Below are 25577 nucleotides of genomic sequence, written 5' to 3'. Positions count from 1 at the left end.
TCTCCAGGGAAGCACAGGAGAGGCAAGAAGATGCCCTTCTTCTTGCTCAAGGAGGGCATCCTGCCAAGAAGTTTCCTTAAGGGGTAAAGAAGGATGAATTTCCTGCCCTGGGTGGTTTGTGGTCCCACCCTGCTGGTGAGGGGATGATAAATGAAGGGTGACTGTGATTTATCAAATATCCTGAGCAAGCTCCTTCGGCAAACTTCACAGCAGGTGACAGGGTTCTGCCATCTCAAAAGTATTGCTGCATAATTGGAAACAGTTCATCAGCCACATCCAGCCTTGTGTAACACACCAACACCTTCTGGTGAACCTCACTGGAAGCATTCTGGAATAGCTGGTTGCCAGCATGGGACACAGCATTGCCCAATGGGATTGATACACATAATTTCTGCACACAAATGATAAATGATAAACCTTTTTGCATCATCATCAGGTGCAAAAATCGGTTGTGTGCCTTAGACAACATCTGGTAATTAAAAAAATGAAATCATTTTTGTGGGTAACTTGTGTTGAAACAAAGGAACCTTAGCTTATAAATCTTAGTCTGGTTTTCCTAACCAGTACAATTAAAAAATGACTGATAAATTTGGAGTGGCTGAATGATGGAACTCAAGTTTGACTTCAGCATTGTCACAAAGGTGGAGTAGAGGTAGAAAATTCAGGTTCACCGTTGAAGAGAGAATAGTTTCTTATTGGAGGCTGCCAGAAAATCCAAGTTCCTCAGTAGTACAACAGTTTTGATACAGAAGATGCCAGTTTCAGGTACAGAAAAGAGCCCCAGCTGGTTGTGAGTAACAAATGTGTTTTCTGTCCTGGTAACCATAGCTCACAGGAGTGTAGCTGTCCTGCATGGAGAAAAGGTGACAGCTCACAAATTGAGCTTTTATAGAGGGCTGGGGAAATTTCTCAGTCAGTGAGGGAGCCTCGTTAACCCTTTGCTGCTGCTGCTGCAGTGTCCTCCTCCAGCTGCTGAGGGTTGCTGCAGAGCTCCAGGTGTTCCTGGCCCTCAGCAAAGAGCCAGGGCTTGCCAGCTGCTGGGCTGCACTGTTCCACACCCACAGAACACAGACCTGGGAAGGCAGGGACAGTCTGAGGAAATATTTGTCATGAAATGGGACATTTTCATAGCATCTAGCCAGCATAATCAATATAAACCCTGTTAGGCCAAAGCTTAAGTTCCAGTAGACTGAGAACACAGAGGGTGTGTTATCAATTTTCTTTTTTTTTTTTAAGACTTACTAGTTCATGACTGATTATTAACTTTTAGGATGTGTTTGCCTTTTTGATCAGGTTCCCTTAGTATTTTCATTTGGGACAGGAGTGCTGTGGAATTAATTGCTCCATCCATTTTTCCCACTTACCACGCTTTGGTTTACATGGCAGAGTGGGGTGGACCTATAAACTGGATCAATTTTGGTTAAAAACTAAACAAGAGATTATGTTCCAAAAGTGTATCTAATGTCCTGCAGGTACCAGTGGCTTCCAGGCCCCTCAGGTCATCATTTCAGCATGAAATACCCTGAAATACCCAGCCCAGGCAGGTACAGTGCTGAACTCTGCAGAGCTGTTTCTGTGTGCTAATGGAGAGCTGGGCACATGAAACTGCAATTTAGGAGAAAAACTTCTACCTTTACATGATTGCATTATGTACTTACGTATTTCCATTTTCCCCAGATATTATTCTGACTTCTTCAGCTCCCATGCAACCTCTCTCTACATGACCTGCATGCTTTTTCCAGAGAAATTCAACTTTTGAAATGTTCCCAGAAATTTCTGTATCAATGTAGTTCAAGTATGTGTTGCCTGATTTGAAAGTTCCCCTGCCAAAAGAAAAGCACAGAAGTGATGCTCAGTGTTCTACACAATGAGGGGGAAAAGAAAGCTTGACTACAGGCAGGGAGGGAGATGAGCTGGGGGATGCCATGGGAGTTGGGGCTTTGAATACTAGTGTTAGAATTTTATGAAATTTTAAATATATTTGCTGAAATTCCTGTGCCTTTCAGGATGAAAACACATATTAGTTAGCACTGCCTTTGAAAGTACTTCCATGATTTATTCTATACATTTCTTTTGAAAAGTAAGATCTATCTACAAAATAAATCCAAGTAAAAAAGTTCTCTCAATGTTTCTGGTTGCTGTCAACCATGAAGGAAAATGAAAATTATAGGTTAAATTTGTGCCTTCTCTGCTATCACTTTCCACTCTAACAGAACACACATTGCAATGTGACATTAGCATTGAAATTATCTGAGGGTTTATTGCTTCAGTGTACTTATACACTGCATATTTATATATTGTATTTTTAACCAGGTTCTCCTGGTAGAGACCAGCAATGGCTGTGTTCAAACACAGAGGAGGTTGGTTTTGTAATTCTGAAGCTGGGGTGCTGACCAGCATCTGTTTGCTGAGATTTAAATTCACATTTACTGGAAAAGGCCAGGCTGAGTGGAGAGGAATCCCATATTCTAGCACAGCTCATGGGCAAGCTGCAACTTTCTTATTCACATATTCCCCAGAGGAGGGGATAATGAGATGACTGTGCATCACTGAGCTCTTTGTCTTCTCAGAGATCACCAAATCATGTTTGATTCCAGCAGCAGCCACAGAGCTCTTGCCCACTTTGCTGTGCTAACATCAACCTCGGAAAACAAAAGGAAGAAAAAGAAAATGCAAGAGGGACCAGCAAAAAGAATTTCACCACAGTCTGCAGCACAGAGAACTTCAATCACTTATCAGCTACTTTCATTACCAGAATAAATCACAGACCACACAGAAAAAAAAAGTAAAAATAGCTTTGTGTAAATTCTATGTGATAACAGTGACACAGCCACGTTTTCCACAGCCACATTAAAAACTTACTTGTCAATGGTATATTTTTTCCTGAACCCATTAGTTCCAGTCAAGGCTACATCTATATTTCCCTTCATGGTTCCTGTAGCACACACTTTGACATGTATTTCTTTTCTCCAGCCTTGGAAAGCAAAATCAAATGGATTACAGCTGTAAGGAGATTTCTTTCGTAAGGGTTAAATTTCTTTTATGTTTCAGGGTCTCTAAGAGAGAGAAAAGGATTGCACAAATGCACTTAAAAGCAAAAAATAGCTATGATAAATTACAGTTCATTCATTAATTTTCCTGTTTCCCAGTTTTATAAACTTTTGCCAATAAAAGCAATAGAACATTTTTAAAATTTGAAATTATGCACTTCCAGCATAAAATTCCTCCCAGTTTCAGCTTTATAGAATTTTTGAAGCCAGCATGTAATAACCAAGTTTAACTCAAAGATGAGCATCATTTGATCTGTTTTTCCAATTATCTGAGCTTTCCCAAATAATGATGGTACTGCATGTACCTAAAATTCTAGATGTTTTATTGAGTGCAACTCAATAACTCCAGCAGCTCTGCAGAAGTGTAAAGTCCTTTTTCCCATTAATTCATTGCCATTTTAGAATACAGCACAAAATGAGCACTTACGAGCATATGGAGGGGAGGGCCCTGTGTTCAAATAAACCTTTTGCTGTTCTTTATCAGTTTTATGTACAAACTTATCAGCATAATGACCCATCAGTGGGCATCCTTTTTCTGGACATGGAAAGCAGTCTCCCTGGGGGGAAAATAAAAATGTGTGTTATAAGACATCATCTATTTCAATTTCATACTTCTTAAATTTTAGGAAATTAGGGTATTTTAGCTTTTTTCCTTTTTTTTTTTTTTTTTTTTTGGTTGGTTGGTTGGATGGCTTTTAAAAGGTTTTTGCTTCTTAGTTCAGATCATATCTTCAGTATTTATCATTGTAGTTAAAAAAGGAGATCAGGGGATCAGTCAGATTATTTCATCTTGTTGAAAATCAGAAAGAAACAGGTTGGAAATCTGGTCTAATTTCCTGTGGTCTTGCAGAGGCCATAAGTAAATACCATAAAAAATATTGTGCCTTGCTACCTGATCTGTAAAATCCAGGTAATATATTCACCTTTCATAGGGTCCACTGGAAGGTTTTCTGCTAGTTATAGGATGGATAACCATGTTTCCATGGATATCTCACTCATATGGTAAAAATACTTGTTAATTAATTAATTAGATCTACCTACACAGATCAAACAATCAGATCAAGACCTTGACCTCCATTTTAAAAAGGCAAAAAAAGATAAGCATGAATGCAGATTAATTGCAGTCAGAAAAAACAGCATTGCTATATTTATGTAGTTCAATTTTGATATGTGGGAGGTTCTGTTCAAACTGGTATTTGTGGACCTTTGGCTATTTGTGCATTTGATGAAAATAAGGGTAAATGATCATCATCACTTCTCTATTGTGAAGTTGCTTGGGTTTGGAATGGTCTGAATGGAGTCAGTGGTTCTGAATGTGCCCCTGTGCCCATATCCCAAGTGTAGAGGTTGTCCCAGAAATTATTAAAAGAAGAAGGGCAGGGCTCCAGGACCTCAGATGAATCCAGATTTGGGACTTACCAATACAAACTCTCGGTATGTGTCACACTGATACCCAACAAATCCATTTGGAGTGATGATGCTCTCAGCATAATACCTGAGACTTCTTTTATGTCCACATCCAAAAGATCTGTATGCTGGGAAAAAAAAAACAAACAACAAAAAATCCAACGTGTAAAAAGGGATTAAAGCAATACATGAACATAAAGTCCATGCCAAAGAAACATTTTGGGGTCTCTTTTCCTCAAAAGCACTTGCACATATAGTGATGTCTCAGGTAAAACAAATAACAATGATTGAAAAAAATTTATTTGGTTTTGTAGTAAGAAAAGGTACTTATGCCTACATATATATTTTTTTTTTTCTGTTGGAAAAAGGTAGATTGTAACATAGGTAGAGATGCACCAAGGTGAAACAAGAAGCATTTGGGAGTATTCCCCTTGGATATTTCAAAGACTGGAATACAGTTTTTGTAAAGCATACAGTACTTACAATGAAGTTTTCCTTTTCTTACAGTTATCACAACATGGTATTCTGTAAAATCACAGTTTCCACTAATTTCTAGAATTAAAGGTAATTTTAGCAATTATTTTAAATTCAGTGGCTTTTGGTGTTTTAAGCACTGGAAAATCTGCAGTCATTTGATAGCAATTCTGTGAAATCCTCTGAAAAGCAGGATAATTGGCAGTGTGCCCTTGATTTTGTCAGAACTCTTTGAAACAAGTACTTTTCCCCATCAGGCTGAAATTTATAAGCAGCCAGTAAGGAAAGAAGAAAGTGCCATTTGGGTTATATTTCCACATCCCTTCTAGCAAATGTTGTCTTCCTTGATTCCGAGGTCACTCCTATATCAAAACACAATATAGTAAAGTTAAGTTGTTTGTATAAGAATGGGCTCTATTCCACTTCAGTGCATGGTGGGGGAAGTCTAGGAGGCACTGAAGTAGTTGCAAGCTAGCACAGTTTGTAGAGAAATCAAAATTTTGCCTAATGGCAATATTTATGCATCTTTAAGATAGACCAATTGGTGTTGACCAGCTGACATATTGTTCTTTCCATAAGGAAAGAAAAGAAATTCCAAGCTAAAGTCTCTCTGAAAAGTACTTGTCTGTTTTTCTTGAAAATAATCTGCATCCTCGAGGCTTCCTGAGTGTTTTCTTTGTAGCTCCTTCTTTAATTCAGGAGACTTTGTGCTTTTAAACCCTCATCTCTTACAGCTGGCTCAATTTATGTCAGTGGCAAATTGACTTAACAACTGTAGTCTTTCCACTGCATCAAAAACTGTAGAGAAAAAGTCACTAAATATTATTTCTAAAGCACTTTGTACATAAAAACACTTCAGAAATGTAAACATTAGCACATAAAAGAGAGGTTACCAAACAAAGTAAGGTTTAACCAAGAGGAGGGAGTTAAGGCTGTCTCTATTTTTAAGAGCTGCTTGAACAACCATCTCCATCTGCTCGTGTTCAATAGAGTTGAGTTTCTCTTTCATGACAAAACATTGCAAAGAGCCTTGTGAAATGTCTCTGGAAAGTATTTAATTTTTTTTTTAATTTAAATGCAGACATTTTTATGCATTCCAATTTGAAAGTGTTTTTGTTCCAAGTGACTTTGAGCACAGCCAGCTTTCAGTTCTCTTCGTTACTAAGTTCTCAACCAGCTGTAAGGGAGAGCATTTTTGAAAGCAAATTATTTAACTAGTGGTAGGGATTTCAAAAAGTTTAGCTGTGAATAACAGATGTTCTCATTTCGGTAGGTTAGAACCAGAAGACAGGATTTTGTGGATCTATTGTACTGGATCCCAGGGTAATTCTGATTAACTGCCCAGCTTTCTTTGAAGAACTACTAATGGAGCAGCCATTTTATCATCTTTTATATTTCTAACCTTGGGCTGTTCCCTTTGAAGAGACTAAAGCTTGGTGGCACGGATGAATCCCAGTAATATTGGGAGTGATATCTTCCTAGGGAAAAGGAGAGCTCAGATTTTAAAATACTCATATTTGGATTATCCATGAATGAAATTTTGCCAGTCCTTCATGGGAGGAATTCCCACTGAGCACAGTGGCAGGCTCTTAGAAAGCTTGTGATGCACAATTCTGCATGCTTTAACTGAAGTTTTCATCTATAATTTTCCTTGGTCAGTACAAAAGAAAACTGGAGGGTATTTCAGAGGTAGTTTTAAAAGTTCCATTTTTGAGCAGTGTCTCCTTATCCCAAATCTGAGCTGTGTAAAGGTCTTACCTTATCCCAGCCTTTGTTTCTAACTGTAGGTTAGGATGACAGGTTACTTCTTTAAAATATATTTACCTCTCATCAGGTCATTGATATCCTGAGTTGCAGGAGGTACACGAAGCTGGTTGCATCCTGGCATCTTCCTCCCACCATTTGGGTAAAAATCCAGGTGGCCACAGGGCTGAAGAATCCCTGGAGCTGAAATGCATAAGGGGTGCTGACACATCACTCTCAGGTGCTCTGTAGCCAACTGTGTGCCAATGGAAGCCTTTAAATGAAAACTTACCAAAGTCAAAGAAAAGATGACCAGCATGAGTATGAATTATATCAACAAATTTTGCATCTGAAGGATCCAGTCTCACCATTGTGGGAGTGTACTGGAAAAGGGGCCCAGCTGGATCCAGACCTAAATGAATGGAGATATACCTGATTGAGTAAATGACACTATATTTATATCATCACATGAAGGTTGTGCATGCTATATATGTGATTACATTTCTGTCTTTACATATAAAAATCCATTTTGTAGTCCACAGCCAGAAAAACAGGCAGAGTATTAATAGGAAGCTAACTGAAGGCATTGCAGCACAGTAAAATGCTGATGGCTGCTTGGCTTACTTTTAGGAACAATGATATAAAGAAGAGATTTGGTTTGTTGGAGGTTTTTCTGTCATTTTATTGAAAATTATGAAATCTTCATAAGTTACTCTAAGCATGTAGATTTATTTATGAATTTTTATTTGGCAGGAAGTCTATTTGCAGAATATCTTGGTATCCCTTCACTACAGTGTCAGTGAGGCCTCTTCAGAGATAAACACAGCTCTGATCCTTGTTTCCCTGAATTGCTGGTGTGACTGCTCACTGTGTGCATGGCTCAGACAAAGCAGTGTCTATGCAGAGAAAAGAACTGTTTGGGGGACAAGGAAAGCAGAAAATAGTGAGTTTTTAAAAGAAAGCAATGTGTGACTGTGTCATGACTTGTGTGCCACCATCCTGGCTGGACTCTGTTAATTATGACAAACCAGCACTTGCATTGTGTATTGTATGTTTATAAAGCAGCAGTGATTCTTCACTTCTCTTAAGTTGTGTGAAAATACAAAGTTTTATCAGCTGAAATAACTGCAGTACCTGTTATTCTTCCAATGCCAGGTTTCCTCCTCCCTGCCTCCCCTGCAACGTGTGCTCCAAGGCTGTGGCCAATGAAATGGATGTTGGCAGGAGAGTAGCCATAGTCTTTCTGTGAAGGTTTATGGAAAGGAGAAGAAAACAGTGGATATAGAAGCCAGTGACACTGCAGCATGTCCCTGTGCAGAGCCAGGACAGGGCGAGATCACTGGGAAATGGAGATGAGTGTCCAGGTGCCTGGGTGATGGGATCTCTACCTAAAGAGAAGCAGTTCACCACCCCTCTTCATTTTCAGGGTGTTCATGGCTATTCACCATCTTATCCTGATACACTAAATCTAGGGGATTTAATTTCTCATTTCAGATTTTCAAACCTTTTGAACTGCTCAAAATCATGCTAATTTTTCAAAATCAGTTACGACACTACATCAGCTATTTTCATTTGTGTGGGGTTAGAGCCCGTTTGAATATTTGGACCTGCTTTACTGGGTACTTCTTGTTCTTCCTGGCTCTGTTGGATCAAACCTAAGTGTGCCACTCTGAGCATGACCTTTAGCAGGTGTGCTGTGCACTTTCCAGGGGTTCTCTTTACCTCCAGGAAGTTCACCAGGTACTCCAGCTCGGCCCCCACAATGCGCACGTTGTTGACGGCGTCCGTGTACAGACCACTGGAGCCGCCCCTCCAGTCTGTCAAAATGCAGTTCACGTCTTCAGAGTGGAACAGGAACTGGTGGGGAACAGCAAAACAACAGGGAGGAAGGAAACAGGCACTAATTACAATTGTAGCAGGGCATGTGTAAATTATATTTTGTTTTGTTTGTGTGACCGGCGATGACACATCTTTAGTAATTTCTACTGGTGCTGAAGATCAACACAAGGAGGCAGAGTGGAACCAGTGATTAGAGGACACTCACAAGCTTCCTTCAGCTTTTTTTTTCCATTCTAGATGCCTTGGTTGGCTCTAAGGTACCAACTTCTCTTAATGACAGTACCTCTGTTACCAAAATAGGTGCAAGCTTTATTCTTCAAATTGTTTATGTTTGGATCATCTACAAGTATTCTCAAATCTGTGCTTTTCTATTTAGACACTTCTGGCAACAGAACTTTCTGATTTTATTTTTTATTCTGAAACAATTTCATTTTTGAAATGTGCCAGAGTAGAATGAAACCAATGTGCTGAACAAAGCCTTTTGCTTTTATTAGATCAAATGTGTCACTCAAACTGACACGTTTATTGTGACCTTTTCTGAGGTGATAAAACTCACCCTTTTTTCTCCCTTTATTATTGGCAAGGAATTGAAAAATCAATTTATTATAGTTTTCTCTGTGGAGGTGAATGCAGCAAAGGGTCATTCAGTAGAAGGCTGAAGTGCACTACGCTCATAACCAGGAACAAGACAGTGGTCAAGTGGAACTGGGCTTCATTCTGACTTTTGTGTTCCTTAAATATCCCCTGAATTAACAAGAGAACAGAGGTGTGAATTCTACATGGGAATTTTAAGCCAGATGTGGATATTTAGCCTTTCAAACACAAGCAAAGTGACTGTCAACCAATAGCTGTACCTACCCTGCATATGCTTGTTATCCAGGGGAGATCTGCTCCTGCAAGGTGGCCGTGGATAATGAAACGGGTTTTCCTGTCTGCTCGGAAATTCGAGGCTTTTATGGTTGAAGGATTTGTAGCTGAAATTTTCTGTGCCAAAAAAACCAAACAGCCAACAAACACAAGAGTGTTACTGTTCCATCCCACTGCACATTTTGACAAAGGGCAGAGTACCCCAATGGTTAGGGCATAGCTCAGACAGGGAAGAGATGGGTCTTATTTCCCATTCCCAAACTGCCTTTCAAGGGGAGATCAATTAATCACTTCAACAAATGCTTCACTTTCCCTGGTTAATTGAACTAATGATACTGGCATCTTTTGCACAATGCTTTGTGATATACTGTACAACATGCTATGTAAGTACAAGATTTTATCAAACTTGGCCATAGCAATGCAAAGATCGCATCTTGTGAAAGGTATTATGTGGTTAACTTTGAAACTATACCTACTTTTCTTTCTTTTTTCCTTTGAAGATAAGACCTTCATTGCTTCATTTTATTGTATGGGAAAACTCATCAGGCTTACAGAGGTTGGTGTGTATTGAGAAAGAAGACATTATTTTCTTTAGAAGAAATTCTGAGTACTAGCTCTTACATATTTTTTTTTGTTATGGTTTTGTTGACTTAAAAAAAAAATGTCATGCACTAATTAGCTGACATCTCAGCATCAGTGAAAGACTGATTCGTTGAAACCTCATAGGCCCTCTCAGCTGGAGGAGTTGGACTTGTTCTGAAGTGACTTAATAAACACATCTGCTGATTGTGACTGCCATTTATATAAAACCTCTTAATTCTGGAGCCTTTTGCCTGTAATAACTTGTGTTAGAGGACTGTTGTAAATATACCTTCAGACTCTTCAGAGAGCTGAAATGAGGAAAAAGGAAAAAAGATGGAGGAAAATTATCATGTGTCTAATATAGAATTGGAGGCTCTCCTAGGGGTTTTATGAGAAAAAAATATGTGAGAAAAGAAGCTGTCCCTATTGAATGTATTGTACAATGTCAGTATTTAAAAACAAAGCATTTTCTTACTTGGTATTTCACCCTGTTATCTCTGGTGTAAAGAAGGAAATTTGTGTTCACAGCATCTGGAGAGCTGGGCAAGCCTGCCAGTTGTCTCCCTGGGATCCCAGCCCATGGGGGGCTGTCTGAAAAGCACCCAAGCCTTTTGTAGCAAACTTCCCTTCCTGGGGTGCACAAAGAAAAATATATTAGTGTTCTGGGAATGTCACAGGTTCTGTACAATAAGCTGGAAGGACAGAGTTTTCACAAGCCTGATTTGGATTAGGATGGCACTTCTGGGCATTTTTCAGTTTGCTTGGGTGCTTGTAGCAAGAACTTGAGCTTCAGGAGAACTTCCTGCTGCAAACAGAGCCTGGAGCTCAGCCTGGAGAACTCAGGATGTGTTTGGTCAAACATGTTATTAACACAGCCCTTAAAAAGACAATTAAATCTTGATCCAGGGAAGCAACCAGCTTTTGCTGTCAGTACAGAGTAGTCCTTTAAATCAGTCCTAAACTGCAGGGATTATCTAAATTGTTATTTCTTGCACACTTGTGCAACAGTTCATGAAGGAGCAAAAAGAAACTAATACATTAAAATACATACTTCTGGTTGCTCCATAACAGACATTAAACATCTCCCCCTTTTTTTTCATCACCATAAAATTTTAGAGGAAGCAATAAAATGGAATTTGAGTGGATGCTTAGAGCAAAGCACAGCCTCAGGAAGTGTGGTCTGTCTGAAGGACTGGTTTCATAATTTCTAATGTGCCTTTAATACAGTAATGGTGCAAATATGACATGCAGGTGTTGCCATTAATTGTCATCCTTCCACACTGTTGTAGCACAGCAGTTGTGAAATCCCATTTTTATTGGTATTAAAAATTCTATTATTTCCTGTCATTAAAGAGGTATTTTGGACCAAGACTGTTTTTTTGTTCTCTGCATAGCTCTGTGAAGAGTGGGCTCTCATTACCAGGGCTGTATCTACCATGAGTAAATTGAGGCTGAGTAGGGGGGAAAATGTTCTGGAAGAATTTCAGTATCAATTTACATATAAAAATATCTTTCTGATTCCCATTCTCTTTGCTAGCTGTAAAAACCTTTACAGATTTAAAAAGCAATGAGTTAAATGTGGGAAAGACAAGACAGGACTCAGTGGTCCTAACGAAGAATGATGTCAAATCCATTCCAATTAACAGGTTTTTTCTAGAATATATAGATACCCTGGTGTAACCTGCACATGATTTTTATTCATTATAGGTTTTAGTCATTATATGTCTCACCTCTGGCTGCATTGAGAAGAAAAAGAGTAGTGATCCATACTGCAAGCATCTGAAGTGAATAAGAACACAATTCAAACATAACTGAAATTAGAATCTGGAATTTAACCTAAGGGTTCCCTTAACCTATTAAAACCCCTCAAAACCTAATACTTCCATCATTTACTGAGTTAGATCCAAAAAATCCAACTCTACCTCAAAAATAGGTTTCAAGAAAATGGCTTTGGGATTATTTCTGTTTGCCATGGAGATTTTGCAGAATCAGGCTATCCTTCAGGAATCCTTAAAGATCATCTTCCTGTCCCCTTGACAAACAGAAACTTTTTTTCTCTGTAGAGCTGCAGTTTATGGGCATGCAAATTAAATTCTTACAGGGTTTGCAACAACATATTACAGACTGAAGTTTGTCCTAAGATTTCACAGAAAACTTACTCACAGAGCTGCCATCAATGATTGCACTTAAAAACACCCCAAGAACAAACTTAATTTGTGCTTATTAATCATACAGATGGTCTTTAAAACTCATTTTGATTGTTGCTATCAGCCATGCATGCTTATCAGCCCTCATCTGCCTGGTCAGTTAATCACCAGCTGATAGATAAGCACAGGGGTAAATGGAATCCATCATTTACTCCAAGGTGAGGCAGGGAAAGTCTTTTAAGTACAGTCTCACCACTACCATGAGCAACTCATCTTGAAAGGAAAATAGATAATTCTTAAAATATCTAATGTCATGCCCAGATCATCCAACCAGTGCTGCACAGGCAGAGCCTGCATCCCCATCCTGACCAGCCTTCCCAGTCCCCTGAAGTCCACAATACACTGTTAGGAGCAAAGAGTTCATCCCTGTGAAACCAAGTGCAGGCTCAAGCACATCCTGCTTCCATCTCCTCTCCTCCAGCTGCTCACCAAATACCCTGCCCCTCACCATCATGATCCTAATTTCAGTTCCTTAGACATTCTTGGCTCCAGTGCATCCCATTTTACCTTGGCAAGGCTCAGAGCAAGTTCTCAGCATCCACCTCTCCGTTGCTGGTGGCAAACCTTGCAGAAGCTCTTTGAGCAGCCTGGAGAGAAGCAGGACAGCTCTGTGCCTGCCCTCCAAGGGCACGTGGCAGAGGGATGCTCACCCTCTGCTGCTCCACAATGCTTGGATTCCCAGCTGCAGCTGTGTTGGGCAATGCCAGAGAGATCTCCTTCTGTCAGCCTTCATCCAAGATAACAGCAACCAGGTCTGACCAGTTGCTGCATGACTCCACCCACTTAATGCAAAGTTTCAAACAGGCTGTTATTGTCCTCCATTTCTTACTTTTTTTTTTTTTTTTTCAAGCTAAAAATTGTTGGGAAGTGTGATTTTAAGCGCTGAACAAGCACAAGGCCTTTGAGGATCAGTGGTGCTCATCTTGGTGCGATGCTGAATTGAGATTGTCACTGGACATCTCACCCATCCTTTCCTGTAGCATTCTACTACAGTTTTAGCAGCAAAACTGTCCTTCCTGGAACTGATCCCTGTCTTAAATAACTTCCTGTCTTAGGCAAAATTTTCAAATCTGTGTTTGATATCTTAAGTCTACGGTTGCAACGTGAAGACATCAACAAGGTGTTTTGGGATGAGCTAGCATATGTTGGCAGGGTTCAAACTGTCACTTGAGAAAACTCAAAAAGAAGTATGAAAAATTATTTAAGAAATGAAATGGCTTCATCTGTCACTTGCTATTTGTTCATCTTGTAGATCTCTTATCTCTAATTTTGCTACTGGATGAATTACCTGACTTTTCTTTGAAAAGGTGACAGAAATGCTTTTAAAGAGAGGAGAATAGTTCCTGGGGCAGATTGTCACCACATTCAATCACCATGAACCTTTATAATTAAATCGTATTAATTGCAGTAATTTTATTTTTTAGTGTTTTGATAATGATGTCATTTCACATAGCACTATATTGTTGTTACACTATTATGTTCAAGTTTCTGATCAGACTTTCCTAGAAATCTTTGTTCCAGTCTGTGTATGTGGGGCTTCTCCAACCTAAGTGATTCTATAATTCTGTGTAGACACAAATGAGAAACCTGCATCTCCACATTTTAGTGTTAAACCCTTTATGTATAAGGGTGACTACTGACACCTCCAGTGCAGAAAGGGGAGACTCCCTTTTGGTATAATCCCTTCCACTGACTGATGAGTTATTCCATATCTTGCACACACAAATATGAACTGGGTTAAAGTGATTCTTAAAAATGCTCGGTACAAAAGCATTTTCAAGGTTTTCCTTTTTTAAAATAAAAGCTGTATATCACAGAAGCAAATATATGTTCCAACTCTGAGTACCTAATAGAAAATTAAGAATCAAGGTTAGTATGGAGTTCAGGGAGTTCCTATTCATCTCTTCAAGACTAAGTTAGTCCAGTAAAGTGTTGAATTAGTCACATTAATATTGAGTTATCCTTTGCTCACATAATTAAAGTCTGTATTTGGGTTGCTAATTGATCAGTTAACAAGTTACCCACAGAATTAAAGTAAATAAAAATGAAGAAATGTTTAAAAGATGCTGACACAAAAAAATCTGCTTCCAAGTTTCCTAGGTCATCCTGGTCAAAACTGGGTTCAGTGATGGTTAATAGAACTCAGAACTGTGATATGTGGTATCAGATCTCTGATATAGCATTACATTTGAAAGTACTTAATGCTTGTTTTCTAACATCATCAACAATTCATAGACAAAGAGGCTGATTCATTAGAATTTAAGGACCCCACAGAAAATTAGTATCTGATCTTACCTGCTGATTTAATTCTATTATCTATTGTATTGGACCAAACCCTCACTTCATTCTATTCTCATTTCTTCACACTTCAGAAGGAAAGTTTACTGCACAAACAGGTTGCCCAAACTTTTAAATGAATCTAGTTGATTCAATAAATTATTCTTGAATAATTTGAATTCATATATTTTACCTATGCAGTGTATTTTAATGTCTATCTTCTCAGGAGAGCTTGAAGAAATGTGAATAACTCAAAACATTAAGAAGCCTTTCTCAAACCTGCTATTGTAGTCCCAAACCATACCTGAACCCTCTGCTGCACCATGGGCTCAGCTGCAATCTGGTGGTGCAGATCTCAGATCACTCACAGGATTCAGTGACTTTGCCAAGTTAAAATTTAAACAACAAAATATTAAAGGGTTTTTGATTTTACCTAAGATTGCTGTCTCACATCCCCGGTGTAAATGTGGGCTGTGCAATTTTTACAGATCAATTCCAGACAATATTGAGCATCAAATAAAGTTTAACTTACCTAGGTTTTTCTCAAAACACAAAAAGTGATTATTTAGTGATGTTCTTGCTGCCTTTCAGCAGCCAAGACATCACAGCTCTCCTCCAGTGTTTAGGACAAGGTTACTGGGAGAACAAGGTATCCTCATATTTGGAACAAATTTGTCAGAGGATTTACTGCAGCTGACAGGCATGAAATGGCTTTTCTATGCTAGTTTGCTAATACCAGGAAAGCTCACAGCTCAGCAGCATTGTCAGACGTCAGCACTTCTGTGTTGGCTTCTAGAAATCTTTGCACTTTAATGGGGTTAACTGCTGCACCTGGTAGGAAGCAGTGAGCAGCAAAATGCTGACTCTCCATCCCTTAGAAGTGCCTGAGAATTCTCACCCATGAGCTTGTCCAAGCTGGCCCTGAGCTGATGCACAGCTCCAGCACACCCAGCATCCTGCACCAAGCACTTTGTAATTGCAGCTGTGATGAGAATCATCTCCTTTCCTTTTCTCCTGCTGTGCAGTGCCAGCTTCATTTCATGCCCCCTGTTCCTAGGCTGGAAGGAAATGAACAAAGCATTTTATGTCTGCCTTCTCCACAATGTCCTTCTTTTCATAGATGACATTCACACCTTCATGTCTGCTCTTGACTGACTTCTGTTTTCCTATTATATGCCAACATGGGAAAATGATTGTTTGTTCCATCAGGCTGGGCAGGGTGGACATTAGCATTTTGCTCTCCATTACCAAAACCAGCAAGGAACATTCCTTCTGTCCTGAAGTTTTATCAATGAATGTGTTTTCCTGAGGGATGAAGTGGCCAAATGTGGAAGAAGGTTCTTTCTGCAGCTAAAACACAGCTTTGTGTATTCTCTCCTAAAATCTCTCTACTTTTCCAACATCTGTAATCATCTTACATGATGAGGTACAGTGCATATAATATCCTACAATTGAGAAATGACCTAATGGGGATAATTCAGGCAAGTTATTGTTCAGGGCTGTTTATTTATTTTTTTTTTTCCATTTCTTTTATTTTTAATTTCACCACTGCCAAGTCTTGATCTAGAGACATTTTCTGGGCAGGGACCTGCCTATTTATGCACATTGCAGGGTGTATAATTCAGTTTTGGATGTATGAATAATGTGTGAATATCATAGATACTAATGGCAATGTAAAAGTCACCTTTGGTTGTAATAGATATGAATTTTAAAAATCTTAAATACCAGCAAGTATTTTTCTATTCTTTCCAGTCTGGTTGGCTGCTGAAAAAGATATGAAGGGATTGTTATTCTTTATATCTGCTCTGCTTTTATTATGATCCAGCTTCTAATACTTTTATTGATGCCAATCCTAATGGGGAGATTCATAGAATAAAATACTTCTAAAGTATTTATATCTTCTAAAGAAAGAGTACCAAATGTTAAGTTCTATTTATTTTGTATTTTAATACCATCTAAACTAACAGTTGTTGCATGACTTATTTTTAACTTTCACATAAGCCCAAGTCTTTTTCTGATTTACACATGGTAAGATATGAAGTTTGTATTGTAATAAAGAATATATATTTATTCTTGCAGTTATGCCTTAGTTTTCATCAAAAAGATTCCAGGTGAATTAGCTGGTCATAATTTTCTGTGATAGAACACTCTGGTGCTCAGTGCATATTCTGAGGAAAATATCGAATTAAAAAGTACAAAATAGAGACCTAAGGAATATGACATAAACAGAAAATTTTAAATCTCCCTCAGCAAGGTATTTTAAGGCCTAAGGGCACTATGTGGATTGATCTAATTTTTTGGGATGTAAATTAGTAAATTACAGTGCAAAAGATGAAAGTAAGAAATTATACTAATTTACACAAGCTGTTAGCCACTATTAAATAGAAACACATAACAAAAACCCCAGATGGTTCCATACCACACCTTTGATGTGATATGGGGCCTGGTGTTTGTGGGTTTAATGGTTTAATTTTGCAGATGCTGGTTCTGTTCCATCACATTCCCTCTAACTTCAGTCTATCACAGGAAGTTTCCATCAGGGCACTGTTATATCTGTGCTGCTGTAAATATGTTCTTAACTACTTGTGGTGTGTCAATGTAATGCTTTCATAAAAACACTGTGTTGTTTTGTGGTATCCTCTCCACCTGTGACCACAGGTTTGTGTTTGTGCCTCATTTGTCTCGTGCCTGGGAAGGAGGTTTCAGTTTGGAGGTGTGATTTAGAGATTTCTTCCTCAGAGGAACTCCTGGCAATGCTGGCAGAAAGAGAAGCAGCACAGGGATGGCTTCCAAAGTGCTTGGTGCCTCTCACTGGCTTTGCCACTCTCTGAACAAAAGGCAGAGAATATTCTTTTGTCATATTTCCTGAGAGCAACAAGACTAACTGTAAACAAGAGGGATTCTCTGTTTTGCTTTTGAGTACTTTTGTTTCTTCAGACAACTTGGGTGCTTAGTATAATTTAAGAATTCTATCAGAATTTTATGGATTTTTTGGCCACTACTGGAATTAAATCAGTAGGCTGGTTTTAATGAAGCACTACCTTCACCCCTGCTATTTTTGGAAGGTCTTGCAAAACTCCTTAGAGAGAGGCCAGCTAATACAGTGTAGACTGATGAAAAGTTTATAGCATCTTTCTGTAAATAAAGTAATGAGAAAGCTACAGGATGACATCCACTTATTTTGCTAGCCAGTTAAATCAATATCACATTCAAAATAACTTCAGAAAAATTGAGCATCATCATTTTGACTTTAAGCCTTTTGGCTTTAAAGTTAAGAAACATAGCTTCTAAAAAATAAATTTTAGAAAAAATTTATGATGAACAGGGAAAGCTTTTAAAATGGTGTCCCTAAATGAGAGTTATGAGGCAGGGCTGCAATGCATGAAGTCATTTAAAGCTAAGGAATGTGGGAGTGGGATGTTGCAACCAGCACAGCACTCAACATAACCACACCAATTAGACTTAATAAGTTTAACTGGAGTATTTCACAATGTGAGTCCAACCCAGCCTCTTCTTAAGTGATCTGAAGTGATTGTCATTGTTTTCAACAAGCAAGGGTACAAGGCTGCTCTGCACTATTGATTTCAGGGTTATGTAGCTGTTTCAAGGTGTATATAGCTGAATCTGAGTGCATGCAAATGTCTGAAAATGTCATATTTCAGTGATATTTTAGTGATCTGTAGCTGGACAGGCACTAAATGCTCAGGGTGAGCATCTGGAGAGTGAAAAGCTTTAGGGCTGGTTTCTGTGTGGACTTCCTGCATCTGAAAACCAGGTGGGTGGTTTGTGAGCACATCACCTGTAGGTGATTGCAGCATGCAGGTCTTGATTCTTCAAGGAGCTGTGCCTGTTTTGGGATTATTCAACACTAATATCTTATGAAAAGAAGTGGCTATTTCATCACCCTCCTAAAGTGCATTGTAACATCAATGTGACATGCTGTGGAGCTGCTAAGCATGAAGTGATTTGAGCAATGCTGGTGTGTGCAAGGTGGAAGAACTGATTATTCTGGGAATTTACAATACTAGTTATTCTCTATGTATGTGTGTGTTTTCAGCAACTGTCATCTGCTTTCTGTTACTACCAGCTAGACTGCAGTTAAATTTCGTTGAGAGCAATGAAAAACAACTAATTATCAAAGTAGAATTATTGACAGCTGCCAGAGGTGAGACAGAAATGACACCTGGGCTGTCAAATGGCAAGGGGAGCTTTGAACACTGATTTGGGATGGCAGCATGCTGTTAGCCAGGCTTTGGAGCCAGGGAGTGCCAAAATCCTGGGGGTTGTGTGAAAAGCAGTCAGAACCTGCATCAGAGGTAATAAAAAGTAAGGGGGCTGCAGATAGCTTGCTCCACTGCTTCCAGATCTGATCTGGACATCAGAGCCTGCCCCAATAAGATGCAGCACTTGGACAAGAAATCAAAGGCCATTCTCATCACTGGCAGTTTCATGGGTTCTGAGAAAACCAGCTCTTTTTTTGCTCTGAAAAACTTCCTGCCAGGCTTGAAAACGCACATCAAAGGGATTTTTCTTCATGTACCTGATGTCTCTTCTTTAAGTAATAATTCTCTGTTTGCTTTAAAACAGCAAATTTACCAGGTGGCATAAGCTAATACTTTTTCTTTATTAATCTGCAAGTTATAACACAGAGTTAAGGCAATATGGAAGATAAAGGCCTTTATAGTCTTTTTAGTATGATACTGCTTTTATAATAACTAGAAGCAGATTCACATGCATGAAGTTTTAATACAGTAAGAAAGTTGTTTCAGGATTCCTTGGTTTTGCCTTTAAATTTTTTCTCAGCATTTCTCCATTTATCCCAGAAGGATTTCATATTGAAACTTTTCTCTTATCCTGCAGCAGTACTCTTCAGACAGCAGAAATTTAATAATGGGAATTTTAAATTCTTATGCACTGTGTACATAGGTGCCTTTTAATTTGCTTGCTGCACTCTGTGTGATACACAAATAATATATTTACTGGACATACTTTTTAATGCCATTGAAATTAAGTCATTCAAGTGATAGAAGAGAGAATTGTCTTCAGGGAAGCACAGAATCCATAGACAGAGAGACAGAGAGTAGGTATGTGTTTTCAAGATTTGCACAATCCTCCTCTCCATTGTGTAAATGCTGATTACAGAGAGCTCTGGGTCTCAAACAGAAGCAATTACAGCTCTCCCCATCTGCAAGCAGCACTTGCAAGATTGTCATTCACAAAGGCCAAAAAGTCTGGGATGGGATACCATCCATCAAATGGGATACCAAAAAGTGGCATATTTGGTATTTCATTATAAGATAAACTTATTTCTTTCATTAATGATTCATTCCATCTACCATATTCATAAAGAAAAAATACAGAATGAACAACCTCAGGACACTGAGCAGGAGGGGAGTGTCCATTTCAGTTCCTGAAATGGGAAAGAGAGCAGTCCCTGAGTTCTGTTTTTCTGTGCTATAAATGTTTGTGTATCTCAAACTGCAATACATACATCTAGAGAATTGATAAAGAACAATACCATATCTCAAAAAATGATTACTTTGTAAGAAGAGTAAGGGTCTCATTTTATTAGAGGGCTCCCTGAATAGTTGAAGTGTCCTTCCACAATCAGCCAGGTGGATGTGTAAATACCAGAATCTCTGTCTACTCCTATTTTCAGTTGATTTACAGAGACACACTGGTCCCTAATTATGTCTGGTGATTCATCTACTCCACCAGCCCCAGGAAGAAACATTTTCTGGTTCTCAGGCTGGGGTCTGTGCCCTGACAATGCTGTCATTGTACAAGGGGTGAGACCCAACCTGCACCACCCCCTTCACACTGCACTCAGCTGGGACAGGGAGCTGTGTGGGGCATCATCCCTCCCCAGTCCTTCAACACAAGCTAAAAAAAAACAGCCTGCATTGCATTGCTGGGCTGTTCATTACTGCCTTAAAATAGCATAGCCTCTGAACAACGCATTAATTATCAGCTTGTCTCATTAGTTAATCCCATTAGACTGATATATGCAGGCATTTTATCAGTGGAATTGAAAGTAAATTCCGAGGAACATCACTTTTCTGGTTGCATTTCCTGTTGTACATTAGATCAAGAGATAACTTGAAAACACTCTTGCTCTGGTGTAGGGCAAACTTGGTGTGATTTCCTGTATTCAGATCAAAGAGCATCTGATGATATTTCAGGGCAGGATGAATGAAGTAAGATGGTAGCACAGAGACTATGTTCTACTTTTACAATCCATTTCCATTACTGGTGCTCCTAGGAAGCCTTGCATGAACCAGGAATGCAAAATGCCAGGCACTGCACAAGAATCATGCCAAGATACTTGCAGCTAATCTTAAATTAGAGCAAGAACAACTAAGTAAGCAGTTCTTCCCTCTGGAGTTTGCTTTGCCTGAGATCCACACCTGAGACACAATGGCACTCCATGGGCTCTGCCTGTGAGATGCTGTGGCAGCCACAGAAGCATCATTTTACTACCCCTGGCATTGTCAGATCAATTCACCACCTGCCTAAAGGGAAAAGCCTTTAAAATATCTTTTTAAAATAAATTCCAAGTAGTTTTTATTATCAGATGTTAATATCAAAATAGTATCTAAGGGCTTGAAGTACTGCAACACTCCGTGGTGGTTTAGAAATGATAAAAGATTATAACAGGCATGTATTAATCAGAGAAAGAAACTCTTGAATTGAACTTTATATCTGGGTCTCAAAATGTGCTTGCAATGTCCTATGAAGCTAATAAGTATGATTAGAGTTGTAGTTGCACTGTAAAACAGTACAAGCATTTTATTACTCAGAACGGGATCAACAATCATCTGTAGATATTTTATGCAGAAGAATAAAGCTCAGAAATCAACAGAGAGTGCAATGAAACTGATGGCAGTTTTGTATGCACCTTTTAACTCCACCAAAGCATTTCCATCACCCTTACTGCCAGTTGCATCACAACACCCAGAGGAACAGAGACCAAAGGGGATGACCCTGATCCTGATCAGGCAGCAGCTGAAATGAGGGAGGGCTGCAGGAAACAGAGGCTGGCAGTGATGAACCAAGCAAGGACTGAGAGCTGACAGCAGTCATTGCTGCTCCCCAGAGCTGCCAGGAGCTCAAGGGATTCTCCAGGAAAAACCATGCTGCAGCATCCCTTAAAAGGATTTAAAGTAAGCAGAAATGACAACTATTTTGATGCTTTTGTCCTTTCATATTTACTGCTTCATGATATTCCTTCTGTGAAATTTATTCTAGTTTATACCTGTGCTCTATACATCAAATGTTAGAGCTGGTTGAATTTTCTTGTATTTGCTGAGCTGCATCTTCCTGCTCTCCATGAGTGAATAAAAGAACAATGAATTACTTCCTTGCAGAAATCACAGTGAGAAACCACTTTTCCCATAGTGAATCAGATACTGCTTGAAAACATCTTGGTGCTGTTTAGTGGAATTCACATTCTACTGAGGCACTATGAATGAAATAAAATAAAATCTGGGAGTTTTGGTGAATGGATGGCAGTATTTGCCTGCAACCATGTATCTACAATGTCAGCTGCATGTTGTTATTAGAATTTACAACAGGATAAGGTTATAAGGGTGTATCAGTGCATTTGAGATCATAAAACTTGACATATTCCAGTATCTTCTGTCAGGTAGAGAGTTACAATTTATGCTATTTGAATCTTTGAAGAGTGTTAAAAGTTCTACTTATGGACTTTGAATTCCACAGCAATAAAACAGACATGGAGTAGTAAGATATTTGAATACATCTGATGTCTTATATTTTCTTGAATGTCTTCTGAGAAGCATAAAATTGACCTTTTAGTTCAAATAATTTCATTGAAGATACAGTTGGAGACAACTATATTAAAAGGATTTTACAGTAATTTAAATTTTTTACTTTTTAAAGTAGTCTAGTAATTGAGGTAGTTTCTCTGGAGACTTGAGAATGATTATACACACTATATTTTATTATTATTATTTTTTTATTTATGCTATTTTGTGCTATAAAATAGAAGGAATATACACTGATTAAATGAGTGTTTTCACTGGTCATGGCATCGTTAGAGGCAGGAGCCAGAGTTACATTTCTGAGTGTTACAGAGAGATGGATAACAGCTCTATATCCAATATCCTCCAGTGAAAGTGAAGTGGTTTGCTTTTTTATTTTTTATTTTTTAGTGGCTGGTTGCCTCAGGGAAGTGAATTAACAGAACTCTTTATTTAGTTTCACAACTTTGTTGTGCTCTTTGCACCGCCCCAATCCCTGCTGAGCCAACAGTGCCAGCCTTGCTTTGTTTGTGCACCTCTCCTGTGGTGGATGTACATCCTCCTCCTCAGCCACTCCTACTCCTAGAACTGGAGCCCAGCTGCTCTCATCTCCTCTCTGCTTCCTACACATCACCTGCAAAACATTCCTGAGCTCAGGTTCCTGTGCTGGGTATCACAACAGTGCCCTCAGCTCTTCCAGGGCAGCTGGAGCCTCACTGCAGGTGATCCCTGGTCCTGCCTCCATCAGCCTCTTGCTCTTCCTGCTGGGGCTGAAATGGGATTTTTAGCTCTTCTGTGGTGCTTTGTGGTTTGTGCCATGAGGCACCTGATCACTTCCAGCTGCCATAAATAAATATGAGAGCTTGCAATGAGCTCTAATGGAGCATTTTAGCTGTAAAGCCTCCAAGGGAAATGCTGTAAGGGGGTGCTGCAACTGAGCCATCATCACAGAGGTAAAATTTGAGCCATTTTGGTGACCATGGAGCTTTTCAAAATCTGGTGTGTTCTTCTGAACTTGGAGACCCTCTCTAGCAGGCAAATTGGAAAAACAAGCGCCTGAAAGATGGTGCTGAGGATACAGGTAGATAAGGCAGGCAGGAAAAAACATCCCTTGAATAAGGGATCAAAATAAGAAAATTCAGATTGAAGAACTCTTGCTGAAGGAGTGAAAAAATGATTAAGTTTGAAAAAAAGAATAGTGGTTTTACTCTCCTTTTTGTGTATTTTTAAGTACTGAGGAAGTAATAAGATATAAGATATATGTTTGGTTATAGATGTACAGGCATGAATATGAGACAAAGTGAACTTGTGTGGTTTTTTTGAAAGTTCATTCTTAAAAATCTCGCCATTTCTTGGTATCTGCTACCCCATTCAGCTTAGTAACATTCCCTAAGTAAAATATGTCTGGTTGCAGAAAGTGGCAGATTTTTTTTAAGGATCATCACAACCATTACTGTTAATCCTGGACCACTTTGTCATGAGGAGCAAGTTCACACTACCACCTAGTGCAATTCCTGTTCCAATGCAGCAGCATTACTCTGTCTGCTGCCATTCTTATTTAAAGCTCCTCTGAATAATTAATCTATCTGAGGTATTTATTGACTGTAACATTAACTCCATATTAATGAAAGAAACAGACACAGAACACGATGGATTTTCTTCCTGCAAGTCCTCTGTAAATAGTACCCTGACTTCCATGCTTTATCTGCCTATTTTCTCTCATGTATATAGCAATTTGAAGATAGCAATCATTCTGCAGCACAATAGTACACACCCACACCCCTGCTGAATTATGCAGCTGTGGGTTTGTATGAATGAACAGTGGTTGCTTTGTACAAACAGCTTGTTAATATTTGAAGTGTGATTTGGAAAAGGAGGGTAGATTGTCTTGATCTCGTGTGTTGTGGTATGTAAAATCCCAGTAAATCTCTAAATTCACAAGAATTAGCATTCTGGTTTTAACACAGAACAATATGGATTACCCAGGTGATGTTGCAAATTCCTGATGAGTTGCAATTACTTTGATGCTATTCTACTTCTTTCATGAAATAATATATTTTTTAAAAAGGTATTTCCAATAGACATTCTCAAATTATGCAGGAATTATTTAAACAAAATTCTTAAGGGCAAAATGGAATGTTGCTCCTTGCTGTGGCTGTGTAATAATACCTAAAATAATAATAATATAAAAAGAGCACACAAATCCATTGTCCATTTAGAAGGGACTTTGGTGTTTGAGTTCTCTTTATATTGGAATCCTCATTTGTCTCAATGAATTATTTTACAGTCACAGTTGGATATTACAATTTTTTAAAAGAAGCTACACAAGTTGATATTTTTTATTTTTTATGTTTAATTCCTCAGCCTTACTTTAATGCTCTAGCAATAGGAAAAATATATAGAGAATTAACTTAGTGTTCAGCAGAACTTTCTGAAAAATGCTTTCTGTAATACTAGCTGTATTTATCCTTGTTAAATATAGAATATATACTTATTTTGTATAAAGAAAAAAATCTATTCATAGTAGTTCTGGTTATGGATTAACTAAACTCTGAGGAAACTACATACACTTTAATTCAATAAGCAGGTATTTTTTTCAGACCTCCTGTGTTTTGTGTCCCTTTCAAATGAAAGTCAGACCTATAGAGACCAGATGGATCAATCTTCCTATAAGCACATAAATAGCTGAGAAAATTCACTACTTTGGAATTCCAGTGTGATTTGGGCAAAGGGACCTTGCCCACATATAAAGCTAAGTGTTCAAAGCTTAGTTCAAGGCTTAAAGAGACAATTTGGTGCTTTATGGATAATTGGGTTTTAGCAAGACTGGAAGGGACTCAAATATGAGCAGAACGTGAATCAGTTTATTGAATAATTACAAGCAGTAGTATTGCAAGTTTATCACTAGAAGCCATATCTACCTTTTTCTGACAGAGTGAGTGTTTTAAGAGGAGCATCAGCTGTGGTGTCACAGTTTGCCCACCATGCATCAGTGGCCCTTTCTATAATGTGGTAGCTCTGATTTTGCTTTCTCTATCATGCTTCCATAGCAGGCAGGTGTGCCTATAGATTAACCCTGGGAGCTTTAAAGAATTGACAAGTTGTGACTGATGGCCATAGAGCTGCAGGTGAATTTTCTTTGAGATGTTGGCCTGTGCTCCCAGGCACAAGTTTTGAGTGGACTCCTCAGAGAGATTTGTATTATATCTATTTAGAAGGATGTAAAAAGGGCATCAGTATATTTTTCCTCTCTTGTGTTTGCAAAAAAAGGTAATAATGCATAAATTACTCTGAATTCATTAATATGTAAGGAGGAAAGTTAGCATCTGCTTGGAATGATCAAATCTGGATTATACAGACCTGAATGT

General features: G+C 38.7%; 1 protein-coding gene across 1 annotated transcript; it reads right to left on the bottom strand.

Moving 5' to 3' along the window:
* Positions 1-1654: 1654 nt before the first annotated feature.
* Positions 1655-11741, bottom strand: LOC306805374 (pancreatic lipase-related protein 2-like; the record flags this gene model as incomplete). Its single annotated transcript, XM_079313095.1, has 11 exons — positions 1655-1823; positions 2863-2974; positions 3478-3607; positions 4470-4585; positions 6756-6878; positions 6967-7086; positions 7809-7917; positions 8397-8531; positions 9372-9497; positions 10438-10592; positions 11693-11741. 11 exons carry the CDS (start codon positions 11739-11741, stop codon positions 1655-1657), a joined length of 1344 nt encoding a protein of 447 aa, XP_079169221.1.
* Between the last annotated feature and the right edge of the window lie 13836 nt (positions 11742-25577).

The sequence above is a fragment of the Erithacus rubecula genome, assembly GCF_903797595.1.
Source record: "Erithacus rubecula genome assembly, chromosome: 9".
NCBI classification, from domain to species: domain Eukaryota; kingdom Metazoa; phylum Chordata; class Aves; order Passeriformes; family Muscicapidae; genus Erithacus; species Erithacus rubecula.
Note: the sequence above shows the minus strand (reverse complement) of the source record. Positions and strands in the feature narration are given on the sequence as shown.